This window comes from Gouania willdenowi, chromosome 19 (assembly GCF_900634775.1).
Source record: "Gouania willdenowi chromosome 19, fGouWil2.1, whole genome shotgun sequence".
In the NCBI taxonomy this organism is placed as follows: domain Eukaryota; kingdom Metazoa; phylum Chordata; class Actinopteri; order Blenniiformes; family Gobiesocidae; genus Gouania; species Gouania willdenowi.
Window position 1 is genome coordinate 7,146,946 of NC_041062.1, and position 13,791 is coordinate 7,160,736.

A 13,791-nucleotide genomic window follows, 5' to 3' on the forward strand; every position below is an offset into this window, starting at 1 on the left:
ATTGATATGAGTTCTTCTCCATCTACGGAAGAGGATTAGGGCCAATTTTGATGGAGGAATTAACTCCTAAATAAAAGTTGAAATGTCAAGCTTAAAGTAAAAAAAAAAAAATCAAGATTAAAGTTTCAATTTTGAAAATTTAGAACTCAAAATACAAAAATCCACTTCCATAGATTTGACTTCATTAGCAAACCTTCAAGTTTATTTTTGAAATTTCATTTTTAATCTTGTTTTTTCGACTTTTCAACTTTATTTATTTTTCAATATTTTTTTTCCGCCATCAATAATTGGCCCTAATCAGGAAAATACAATACATTTCATTATTTAAAAACTTTATGATTCTTTTCAGAGACCTGCTGCACCAAATTAATGGTTAGGGACCATTACTGTATGATTTTGTAAAAGGTGATATTCTCATTAACATTAACATTTGACTTCGTCCTGTTTCACACTGGTAGCATTTCATTCAGATGCAAATTACTGATCATTATGGGAACAATAATGCGCATAATAATGTCTTTCCCTTTATATCCACCTCTTATCGTTATCAATAATAATCAGAACAGTCATCGTGTTTAACTAAAAGATCTAACCAATGTATGAGGATTAAGTCATGTACTGTAAATCCCTCATGTCATACAAAGCTTAGGCATTTTAAAAAGACTTGAGAAAGGTAGAAGCTGAGTTGTAATCTGTAGATGAGGAGGAATGTCTGTGAGTTTATTTGAAATATACTGTAAATGTGTAATTAAAACATGGATGTTCCATGGCTCCAGGCTGGCCTTTATGAAGATGACCTCCACGATGGGGCCTGGTGCGCCGGGATTGACGACCCGCTGCAGTGGTTTGAGGTGGACGCCAGAAGGCTGACCAAGTTCACGGGGGTCGTCACACAAGGCAGGAACTCCCTCTGGTCGTGAGTAGAAACCCCTGCAGACGTGCACGGAGCGATGCAGATGGTTGCACAGTGAGGATGAGGATTTTTATACGCACGCAAACCTCTAAAATAGAAACTGTGCCTATGGGACACAGGTTTGGGAAAGAAAATGCTGGTTTGCAGTTCTAATATGGTCACATTAGAACTCTAATTAACTAAGGGTGTAAAAAAAATTATTTGGCGATATATCATGATTCTTCTTCGTGCGAAAATATGTCAAAAATATGTCCAAAATTGATTTTTTTTTTTTTATCATAATTTTTAACAGAATTTTTTTTTAATTTTGCTAAAATATACATAGCACCACATCAGACCTTGTTAAACTACCTCAGTCCTCAATGCATTTTAGCTTGGAAGTTGAATGCACTTTATAGCAATGAAATACTGGGCACTTTTATAGATGTACAGACCCTTTCCAAAAAATTTGAATATCATGGAAAAGTTGTTTAATTTCCATAATTCCATTCAAAAAGTTAAACTTTCAGAGATTATAAATTTCAAGTATTTATTTGTTTATTTTTACATAATTTGAGGAACAGAACCCGAGCTGCTTGAGGTCCAGTGTGAAATATCCAGTCAGTCATGATTTGGGGTGCAATGTTCTGTTTCTGTTCCTCACCCCGTCTTCCTCCAAACCCTTGGACCTTGATTCCCGAATGAAAGGCACAGTATACTTTCATCTGAAAAGAGGCCCATGGACCACTGGCCAACAGTCCAGTCCTTTTTCTCCACTTTTTTTTTCTGCTAAAACTGAAAAGTAAATGGTGATTTCTTCACAGTATTCCAATATTTTGAATTCCTATTTTCATGGGTTTTATGAGCTGGAAGCCTAAATTATGTAAAAATAAACAAATAAATACTTGAAATCATTTAAATTGTGGGCCCTGAATCAACTTTTCCTTGATATTCTAATTTTTTGGAAAGGGTCTGTATGTGGTTACTTTTTATTTTGAAGAATTAAAAAACTTAACAGAATCTGAATCGGTTGTTGAAGCAAAAGTTAAACTTTTTTGAAAAATGTAATGTTTTTGATATTGGTACATGAAATACAGTTCGTTACCATTTACTTCAGGGGTGTCAAACTCATTTTATTACAGGGCCCAAATAAGGAGCAGTTTTTATGCAGAAAAATTAGTCATTTCAACATTATTGTGTCCTAGTTTGCACTTCTACAAATATACAAAATATAAAAATATGTAAGAAACCAACAATATCCAAGCCATACATGATAGAAATCAGTTGCAAAAGGATCTTGACTTTAAATTTCCTATCTAATCAAGGCAAATGTTTATTTTCAAATATTGAACTTTAAAAATGACAGCAATCATGTGATATAAGCACTGGCAAATCTGTGAGCCCCTGCAAATATTGTTGAGTTTCATTCATACAATGATTCATGATTGCGCTGTCATTTTTACTTTTTCCTGTGGGCCGAACTGGATGCTCCAAAGGGCTGTATTTGGCCACCGGGCCATGAGTTTGACACGTATTATTTAGTTGTTCTTGCAATTAAAAAAAAAAAATTAAATAAATTATTTTTGACACCATTTTGTACTTGTAAAGGTGAAATAGGTAATTATTGATATCGCGATGTATATCATATTTTTTAGTATCTGGATATATTGTATCGTATCGTCATGACCATGGCAATGTACACCCCTATAATTCATCTTTACTGCTGTTTGCCTTTTTCAGAATTCCCTGTTAGATAAAGCTTCATAAATATGATTGTACACAAAGATTCTTTCAAATCTCCTCAAAGGTCATGATGTTGTAGGAAGAACACGCGATGGAGGATGTAAAGCAGTGGTTCTACATTTCCAATGTAGATTTGTAAATTCTACGTCTTTTGTGCAGCACGTCATTGTTGACTATTTTAAAGTTCTGCACAAATTAACTGAATGGTTGCCTCCTGCATAAAATAAGGGGTCAAATTAGACTCAATGCTTCATTATGAAACTGTAAAGATCGTTGCACAATTATTAAAGTGATGTCTTGCTCCTCTTTGAAGAGTGGCATTGGTTACATTATGAAAAGGAACATTTAATTACACTCAAGGTCTTATTCTTCCTCATGGATGATTAATCAGATGTAATTGAGCTTTTCTATAGCAGAGATGGGCCACTTCTATCAGAGCATGGGTCACGTTATGAACACTCATGTGAGCATTTAGAATAATGACCAATCTGAGCATTAATACAGGGAAGAACAAAGGGTTTTATCTTTGTAGTCCTTTTGTGTGGGATTTTAGTCATTTCTTGTTTCTTTGTTTTTTTTTTTGTTTTTTTTTTTTTTTTGTGTTTTTGAATTCCTTTTGTCTATTTTCTTGTCCGTATGGCAAATTTTTGTAGCATTTTTATGTGATTTGCGAGTCATTATGTGTGTTTTTCCAAATTTTTTTGTGTTATTGTTGTAAATTTGTATATTTTTCTCTGTCATTTTTTTTTTGCAATTTTGTTGGCATTTAGTGTGTCTTTAAAGTCCTTTTGTGTATGTTTTGGTTTTTGTAGTCATTTTGTGTTTAAGTGCTTGTTTAGTGTGTCTTTGTTGACATTGTGTGCATTTTGCTGTCGTTTTCTGCATTGCTGGACTTTTGTGTGCAATGTTGGACTTCATATAACTTCATGAATAATAATTTGATTTTGGGGGCTGCAAAAAATTAGACCAAGGGCCCCATTTGGCCCCTGGGCCTCCAGCTGTCTATGTCTGTTCTATTGGATTCACAAAGCCCTTTAAAAGATAAAGACAATGAGTTGGTGTTTGATTGAACTATTGAACCACTTTTACTTTTTACTTTTACTATTACCGACTATTATTACTGAAAGAATAGGACATTTTTGAGTTTCTCTATACGTTCCCTCAGCCGTTTCTTTCTCTGCTTAACCTTTTGGACAACTTTTTGCTCTTTGTTCATTTTAATTGGAACGGGTGGCCCAGTTCAGCAATGTTTCCCCAGTTTAGAACCATTGGGAAATACTTAGTCTGGCGATGGTGTAATTTTTCTAAAGGAGCTGCACACACTTACAAAGACGATCTCTGCGATGAGAACAAGAGGGTGTGTAACTGTCCCGGACACCAGGGTAAAAACACTAGTTTCTAATTGGGTAAACTGGGAATTTATGCCATTCTGCACCAACAATCAGCTGAAGTCTGTGTTGAAGATTGTGGGACCTACAAGCAGGACTTTCTGGATCAAGCTCTGTCTGTCTTTATGGGAAATAATCATCAGACAAGCAATTTTAAATACATTGCATTTCAACCACTAGGACTCCATCCCATACTGTACATGAAAACGTCTCATTTAAAAACCATTGTTCTATGAATCTAGTGAATGATAACCACATTTATTTATTTATCGGAATAATTATTTGCACCATAGTATATAGTCATCTTTAAGATGTCAACCCTCGTTTTAATCCAAAATATAGGTTAAAAGTGACTTCAAATGGTGGAAAAAGTTGTAAAATAGGATTTTAAAAACCACCAAAATTAATTAAAAGTTGCAAATTAGAGTGGCAAAAAACGGACAGAAAAGGTCAATGAGACAAAACTGGAACAATTAGTTTAAACTGGCAAATAATGGGCATGACAAATCGTGAATGTGGTTAAATTGGCAAAACATAAGCATGAAATATGGTGACAAAATAGGTCAACATATGCAACATTGGAATGGGTTTGTGCTGGAAGTGTCTTGAGTTGTCTAGAATTGGCAGAAATGTGAGTAATGTAGCAGAAATGCATTGAAAGTAGCAAAAATATGGCAAGACAAAGGGATGAAAATAGGTTAAAATATGGCAAGTTTGGTGTAGTTGCAGAAAAAGGGAAAAAATAAGCAAAAATGGGCTCAAGTTGTAAAAAAAAAAAAAAAAAAAATCTTAGTTTCTTGAAGGCATCTGGCGACCCCCTCCCAGTGTCTCGTGACCCCAAATTATGTCTCGACCCCAAGGTTGAGAACCTCTGGCTTAGACAATTTGTATTTCTATTTTGGCTTCGGGAGGAAAATGTGTTTCTGTGATTGTATTTGTTACTTTATGATAAACTCTTGAATAAATGTATAGAGCAGCTCAGACCTCTTACCCTTATACTCACCTTAATATTACATATATTTGTAATTCCTGTTGTGCCTGTGATGTTCAATAGGAGTGATTGGGTGACCTCGTACAAGGTGATGTTCAGCAACGACAGTCACACCTGGAAAACACTAAAGAACGGCTCTGAGGACATGGTGAGTCACAAAAACCAGCAACATAAACTCCTGCTTCGTATGTTTTTCACTCTGGACGTTTGCTTTGAGATCCATTGCAGATGAAGATTCAGATTCCCACCAATCTCCAAACTTAATGAGACGAGAAGCCGCAATCATTATTAATTAATGATGATCCTCTAACAGATGGGAACTTCACTCATGCTTCCATCTTGTTTATATTTCAGCTTTTAATTTGATGTATTAGTTACAGTTGATAGTTAGCAATTGTTGCCAGTAAACTTAATTCTGTATTTGACTATAACTATTAACTATATTACAATTTTAGTAATCCTGTTATCAAAACAGAACAAATCTGATCTTTCTTTCTTTTTTTAGCTGAGAAGTAATCATTTTTATTGCTCTCTATGGATCACATCGCAGTTTCTAGATTTCTTTATAGATAAACACACCTTTGGCTATGTTGACTAAAACATAAGGAAAAGCATTAAATCCAAATTTCTGCAATGAAAAAAAAAACACAGAAAAGCAATGTACAGAGATGTCTTTGTTGGAATTTCATCATGGTATAACCGTGGAAGCTCAAATATTACTAACACATTTTACCCCTGGGGTCAATTTGACCCCAAGGGATATTTGCCTTCATAAAAAAATAATTTTCAGAACATTGTTGACCACCTTTTTGTGTCAGGCACTTTGCTTATTTGTTGAATATATAATAATTAATTATGTATTCTCACACATGGCTCACACACAGACAAGTTTTATACAGCAAAAACAGATTAGGGTCAAGTTGACCCCAGAGGAACACCAATGCCTACAATATGTGTTAAAATATCATCAAGATAATCTTTTGCTTGGTCAAATTACGAAAAGTCATGAAATGTAAAGCAAACAAAAGTCAATTATAAATTTTTTTGAAGGATAAACATTGAATGGGGTCAAATTGACCCCAAAGAGGTTTAAGAAAATAATGTAATATTATATTATTTTTATCTGTAATTAAATACATTTGAATTCATCCTTGTTACATGTGCTTCAGTAGATATTCAGCGCCAACAAGGAAAAAGAGATTCCCGTACGAAACGTGTTCCCAGCGCCCGTGATCGCTCGCTACATCCGAGTAAATCCTCAGTCGTGGTTTGGCAGCGGCAGCGTCTGCATGAGAGTGGAGATCCTGGGCTGTCCTATGCCAGGTGAACAATGCTTTGACACATGATCTATCTCTGACAGCCTGGAGTCCTGCTACTTTAAACACTCCTTTTGACTTTTATGTGGAAAACATTTTACTGGGTCACTTGGTCACCATATCACATTTCTCAGATACTGTACTTACTCTGTAAATGGGCCTCTATGTATCATTATTTTGTATGATGTAATAAAGAAGCCAATGTTTTAGTGGAGATGAAGAGTTGGAAAACCATGCAAAGCTTTAACATTATAGCAAGGAATTTTTTTATTTATTTTTTTATACATAGATTTGAATAGTGAAAGTGAAATGACCAAAAAAAAACAAGCCGGCCAAAGAAAATCAGTTGTAATTCCATCATTTGACTGTCTTGGATGCAAGTCCCATAAAATGAAAGCCACACATCTAATGTACAGTATATTTTTAGTTGTGTTTAATTAATGATGGGCCTGACTGTCCCGTACTCTCTTAGCTCCATGTAAAGTACAGTTTCTTTGCATTGTGACCAAAGTAATGATAAAAAGAAGAGAAAATCATTCGTTTAAAGAAATATGGCAGAACAGTTTTAGTACACGCCCAGGTTTTTGCTGATCTGGCACTAATGGGGAATGCAAAAAAAGTGATGGCTGCGTCCGAATAGTCCCTCCTATCTCTTTTACTATCCACTGTTTAAGTGGCGGCCATGATAAAGAACATCCGAGTTCTCTTTAAGCGCAGGAAAAAAGGCTCAATGCTTTCTTTTTTACTTCCTTTAGCCAGGGAAGCATTGGTGCATCCTTTACCTAAGGAGATGAGATAATGCTGACCCACAATTCCTTGCGGCGACAACATTTGAAGGGAAATGCACACCCGAGCACTCACGGAAACTCGCGATGACCGTACCAATTCAATAATATACCTTGAACAACTTAAAATAAATCATCTAAAACCCATATCTTATTATATGTAAGACATATTATCACATTATAACTGACATAAAACAGACACTGTGTGGCTAAAAACAAGGAATCAGAGACATTTTTAGCCACATTTTGTTTTACTCAACATAATTCATATTAGTGATGGAATGTCAATGTGTCGTTCTGGTTAACTTATGGAAAAGTGGATAGGAAAGGCGATAGGAGGGACTATTCGAACGCAGCCCTTGATTCTTGAGTAGTTAAGACACGCCCAGCCACAGCAGCCCCGCCCCCTACAGCGCTGCACAGTTCCACATGGAGCTGTCAATTAATGCTCACTGCTGTGAGACGAGGAAATCAAGTCTGTCCTCCCTTCTTTTATAGGAGGGGGCGGGGCCAACACTGACGTTAGTGACATCACTGATCTAATCTCAGCCAATAGAAAAATTAAATTGCAATAGCCAGCGTTCAATCCATAGAGGGTAGTCACTCTGACATTTTACTAAAATTAAAAATGCTAAATTTAAGAGTGGGACTAGTGTCAATAAACTACATTACTTCATACCTAATCATATCTAATGGTTTTAGGGTGTACTTACACTTTGACAAACACATGACCTGTTTACCGTCTTCCATCTTTAATCTGATCAACTTGCGTAATGTTTCGTTTTAGATCCAAACAACTATTACCACAGACGCAACGAAGTCATAACTACGGACGACTTGGACTTCAGACATCACGGCTACAAAGAAATGAGGCAGGTCAGTTATAGCAGTGGTTCTCAACCTTTTCAACGCGCGACCCCAAAATGAAGGTGCCAGAGACCAGGGACCCCCACGGTACCTGAAGGGGGTTGAACACAGTCATGTGGAGACAGGGCCATCTATGAGGGGGAATACAGGGGAGAGCTTTTCGGGGCCCATCCATAAAGTCGTCATAATGATGGTCCATTTGTTTTATAGATATGTGATAACCACATTTATTTATTAATCTGAATAATATCTACTGTTATCCAAGAAGTTTATTATTATTCATGTCATAGCATATAGTCATCTTAAAGATATAAATCCTTGTTTTAATCAGAAAAAATGGGTTAAAAGTGAACAAAAATGGTGGAAAAGGTGGTAAAATGGCTAAAAACTGACTGAAAAAACCGTAAAAGGGGTTCAAAGTGTCAGTATTGGAACAATTAATATGAATAATTAGTTTAAACTGGCAACTAATGGGCATGATAAATCGTAAATGTGGTTAAATTGGCAAACATAAGCAGAAAAATGATGAAAAGAGGTTAAAAGTTATAATAATGGGTCAACATGTGTGACAATAGGTGGTGAAAGTGGTGGAAAGGATTTGTAAGTGCCAAAAATGTCTTGAAAGTGGTAAAAATGTGCAGGAAAGGCATTGAAATTTGGTGGAGAAGTGGCAGAAATGGGAGTAATGTAGCAAAAACACATTAAAAGGAGCAAAAATATAGCAAGAAAAAGTGATGAAAATAGGTTAAAATATGGCAAGTTTGGTGTCGTTGCAGAAAAATTGTAAAAATTAGTATAAGAAATGAACCCAGCGCGGTCACTCAGCCACATGAACATGCATAGAGCATCTTGTGACTTGTCTTATAACGTATTTCTATGGCTGTCATGACCAGAGGCCTGTTGGTACGACACAGTGGGAACAGCTGGGTCTGTCACTGTGTACACGGCTCCTGGGTATTCTCATTTCCAGTAATGTAGCAGCTTCCTGTGCCACCACAGGTGTCCTGAACCGCTGCTGAGCGCCACCATAACCAAACGTGTACAGATCTACGTGAGCAGCTCACTGATAGACCCTCAGATACCACAGAAGAAGAATCAACGTGATTTACCATTTTTGTTCCTTTCTTTCTCTGCAGAGGCTAATGTGGGGGTCACACAGGATGGGTTTGCAAGCTTTCCTTTGACCCAATATTTCAAAAACATTTTCAACCTTGACATTTTACTGAACTCTAAAGCCAAAGTGGGTTTTTTTATGGACGGAAAAGCACTTGACCTTTAAGTCCCAACAGCTCCGTGTGGATTCTCTAAAATACAATATACACCATTAAAGAGATCCACTCCATTGCTCACGACTCTGGTTTCAACATTTTTACAATACCGTACTATCTGTAAAGTATTTATCTCACAAACGGTAACATCCTAACCAGCACAAAGTCCTTTTGAGAGTATTTAAGACTCCATTAATGTGCAAAACATCACATCTTTTTATTGGTCTCCTTTTAAACCTATAGGAAAATACCTGAAAAACATTATTTCCTAGATTTCTGTGCATAAGATAGTGCCGTCTTTTTAGAATCTGCTCATAAACCAAATTCATGATCTTGTAAATTCCTTCTCACTTAAATAAACAAAATGGATGAAAATCACAATAACACATCTAGGAATTAATATTGTTGTTTTGAATAATTATTTATTTCTTCACATGCATCGGCATTGTCCAATTTATTATTATTATTATTATTATTATTATTATTATTATTATTATTATTATTATTATTATTATTATTATTATTATTATTATTATTATTTTAGTGTATTTTACAGCTGATTTAGGACCCGTTATCATGAGAGATGCTAACAGAAAGCTAACACAAGAGGAAGGAACTTATATTAGGTTGTTTTTTCAGGTTCAGTAATTGTGATTAATTGTAATTGAACTTTAGTGATTGAGAAAGTAATTGTAATTGACTTTCTGAGGTTAAAACATACTGTAATTGAATTGTAATTGGGAAAATTGCAGTCACTGTAATCATAACTGAATTGTAATTAAATGTGGATTATTGAAAATGTAATTGCAACTGAAAAATGTAATTGACCCCAACCCTGGTCTGTTCCCCAAAACCTTTTGACATAATAAAACCCTGTGTCCGTATCTGACCAGCAAGCATAAAATATTTTAATATTTCGGTATATTTGTTACTGTTTACAATATTCGAAGCCAGGCGCCATTACTAAGTTCACCAGAATTGATCTTTTCTGTTTGTCTGGACTTTAACAGCTTATGAAGGTGGTCAATGACATGTGCCCCAACATAACACGGATCTACAACATCGGAAAAAGCCACGCTGGCCTCAAACTGTACGCAATCGAGATCTCTGACAACCCAGGAGAGCATGAAGTTGGTAAGTTCTCTGATGAAAACCACATTAGACAACTCACATCCCTGGTGTTATTTTCCTCTATGCAGCTGATGTTGTACCAACGTATAACTACTAATCTTCTCTGCACTCTCCAAACCCTACGACCAGGTGAACCAGAGTTTCGCTACACGGCTGGTTCCCATGGAAACGAGGCGCTGGGACGGGAGCTGCTGCTCCTGCTGATGCAGTTCATGTGTCTGGAGTATCTCTCTGGAAACCAGCGGATACGTCACCTGGTGGAGGAGACCAGGATCCATTTGTTGCCATCTGTCAACCCCGATGGCTACGAGAAAGCCTTTGAAGCTGTAAGTTTAAGCCATTACTGACCTCATAATGTAATGTAAAGCACCATGACTGCTTTACAGGCCTGATAGAAGTCCATGTTGTGATGGTGCAGGTAAAAAAAATAAACAATTTTAAATGATCGAGGGGATGAAATCCCAAATTGGTTGCATAGAAAACTAGTAACCTGTTTACAGTAAATTTCAAATTTATTTATTGGAGGATATGCCCCTTGAGATGGAGCATCTCGTTTTCGAGGGGGTCCTCAACTTACATAAAATGACAGATACAGCAGAGCAGACAATACAAAAATTCAATATTTCAAAAATAATAAATACAACAAAATATAGATAAACACACACACATACACACCCACACACACACAGTATACATTTAACAGTTGCTCAAAACAGTAAATGTTTTATACAAAAATAAATAAGTAATAATAGTGATATCATTAATAGTAGCTATCTAATGATAGTAAAAACTTTCATTAGATTAAATGAATAAAAAAGGTTTCGGTTACATAGCCTATAATCAAAAACACTGACAGATATTCTGGAGATGGAGGATAAGAGCATTTTTAAACAGAGACAGAGAGGTTAGAGAGCGGATCAATAATGGGAGAATGTTCCAGTCAAATGGAGCTTTATATTTGAATGAAAATTTACCGACTACTTTTTTGACTCTAGGGACTACAAGATATGGTTGATCAGCATGATCCTGATGTTTTCATTGTACTAACCGCAACTGAAATAATCCCCTATGTTCCATCTTAAAACCTGAACAAAGGTGGGAAAAAACTCTTCTTACTTATGCAAAACATAAATTGCTACCATTACGATTTCTGCCAAGATGGTTGATATTTTGTTTGTAGAATACCTAAACGTTAATAATAATAATAATAATAATAATAATAATAATAATAATAATAATGCATTGGATTTTATATAGCGCTTTTCATAGACTCTCAAAGCACTTCGATGCATATTATTCTTTCACTCCATACACAGTGGTGGTAAGCTACTATTGTAGCCACAGCTGCCCTGGGGCAGACTGATAGTAGTGTGGTTGCCATAGTGAACCATCAGTCCCTCTGACCAGCGACCAGCACCGACACTCACTCACACACCACATTCATACGAGGTAATGTAGGTGAAGTGCCTTGACCAAGGACACAACAATGACTTGGCTAGAGCGGGATTCGAACCCCCAACCCTTCAGTTATTGGGGGACTCAATCTACCACAAATCCATGGCTACTATGTTGAACAATGAAATGACCAATTCATGTTTTTTTTGTAGATACCACTAAATACATGTTACAATAAAAGGATCTGATTGGAAAGAGCATTTTTCACAAAGTAATAATAACACATTTACAACAAAATAAGAACCTTTAGGAAAGATGAATAGGACCATTTGCACCAGAGAGGCTGGTAACGGTTTATGGAGCTATATATATATATATATATATTTTTTTTTTTTTCTTGATTTAGTCTGAAACACAATTACGAAGCCTCTATGGAACTTCAAAACAGTTATACGTCTCAAACCCTGTACCTCTGCTTCTACTGATAACCTTTTTGTGTTTACTCTTGCATGTTGTGTTTTCCTGTGCTCCGACACAGGGCTCAGAGCTCAGTGGGTGGTCTCTGGGTCGATGGAGCAATGATGGGATTGACATCCATCATAACTTCCCTGACCTCAACTCTATTCTCTGGGAGTTGGAGGCGATGAAGCGCGTTCCTCGCAAAATGTTCAGCCATTTGCCCATTCCTGAGTGGTACCTGTCATCAAACGCCTCAGTGAGTGTTCCTGAAATGTACCAGTCAGTTTATTTAGGTTGTTTTCAATGTTTTTGTGTGATGCGAGCTCTTTAAATGTAGAGATTTCGATGCTGTGGTTGAACACAGACATGAACTTTGAAGAACAGTCATGTGGAGACAGGGCCATCTGGAATAAAGGGGGGAGCTTTTTGGGGCCCATCCATAAAGTCAGCAAAAATGATGTTCCATTGTTTGATGAATCTGTGATAACCACATGTATTTATTGATTTAAACAATATCCACTGTTATATAGTACATAGTCATACAAATTATTAAAAGTGACTAAAAATGGTGAGAAATGTGGTGAAATGGGATTTTGAAAACCACAGAAATGGGTTAAAAGCTGCAAATTAGAGTAGCCAAAAACGGACAGAAAAAGAGGTAAAAATAGTTCAAAGTGTCAATATTAGCAGAAACGGAACACTTAATTTAAACTGGAAAATAATGGGCATGACAAATCAGAAAATTGAGTTAAATTGGCAAAAATATACATGAATTATGTTGAAAAGAGGTTAAAAGTAACAATAATGGGTTAACATATGTGCATTTAGTTGGAAAAGTGGTGGAAAGCATTTAAAAGTCCCACAAATGTATTGAAACTGGAAAAAATGCGCAGAAAAGGCATTGAAATTTCATAAAGAAGTGGCAGAAATGGGAGTAATGTAGAGAAAATGCATTAAAAAGAGCAAAAATATTGCAAGAAAAAGGGTGAAAATAGGTTAAAATATGGCAAGTTTGGTGTAGTTGCAGAAAAAGGGTAAAAATAAGCAAAAATTTTTAAATTCTCAGTTTTTCAGTGTCTCTCAACCCCAAATTGGATCCTGACCTCCTGCTTTAAAGAATCTGTTCCTCTAAACTGGTTAGCAAACCAAAGAAAACACAGAAAACACTCCTATTTGTCTGCAAATTTAATTTCCCACGTGAATCTATTTCAACACCATGATCGCCAACTTCCCCTGAAGGTGACAAATTATCACACTGTGTTCCTGTCCTGCCAAATCTCAGCGAAGAAGACCGTGCACCTTTTTGAAAAGGGTAACACATTCATGGAGGCATATCGACAGTGTGGCTATTTTGAGAGACGCATAATGCGTTTGCCATCTGTGACGAAGGGGCTGTGAGTTAAAATACACCCAGCGATCTATTAAAACCTCATCCTCACGAGTGTTTTGACGTTGGCGAGTGAGTCACACGCGGCTTCCAGAATAGATGCTGCAGCTGTATGTTCAGGATTCCCATTGGTACTCAAAGAGCTGTGAAATCCATCCTCGCCTGCCTG

General features: G+C 36.3%; 1 protein-coding gene across 1 annotated transcript in view; it reads left to right on the top strand.

The window, feature by feature from the left end:
- Nucleotides 1-13,791, top strand: part of cpxm2 (carboxypeptidase X (M14 family), member 2) — a 28,228-nt gene that overhangs the window by 9,036 nt on the left and 5,401 nt on the right. The window contains exons 4-10 of the mRNA XM_028476773.1: nucleotides 777-916; nucleotides 5,078-5,162; nucleotides 6,187-6,337; nucleotides 7,903-7,991; nucleotides 10,261-10,384; nucleotides 10,511-10,707; nucleotides 12,315-12,491. Coding sequence (XP_028332574.1) covers nucleotides 777-916; nucleotides 5,078-5,162; nucleotides 6,187-6,337; nucleotides 7,903-7,991; nucleotides 10,261-10,384; nucleotides 10,511-10,707; nucleotides 12,315-12,491 — 963 coding nt within the window. The remainder of the gene's footprint in view (nucleotides 1-776; nucleotides 917-5,077; nucleotides 5,163-6,186; nucleotides 6,338-7,902; nucleotides 7,992-10,260; nucleotides 10,385-10,510; nucleotides 10,708-12,314; nucleotides 12,492-13,791) is intronic.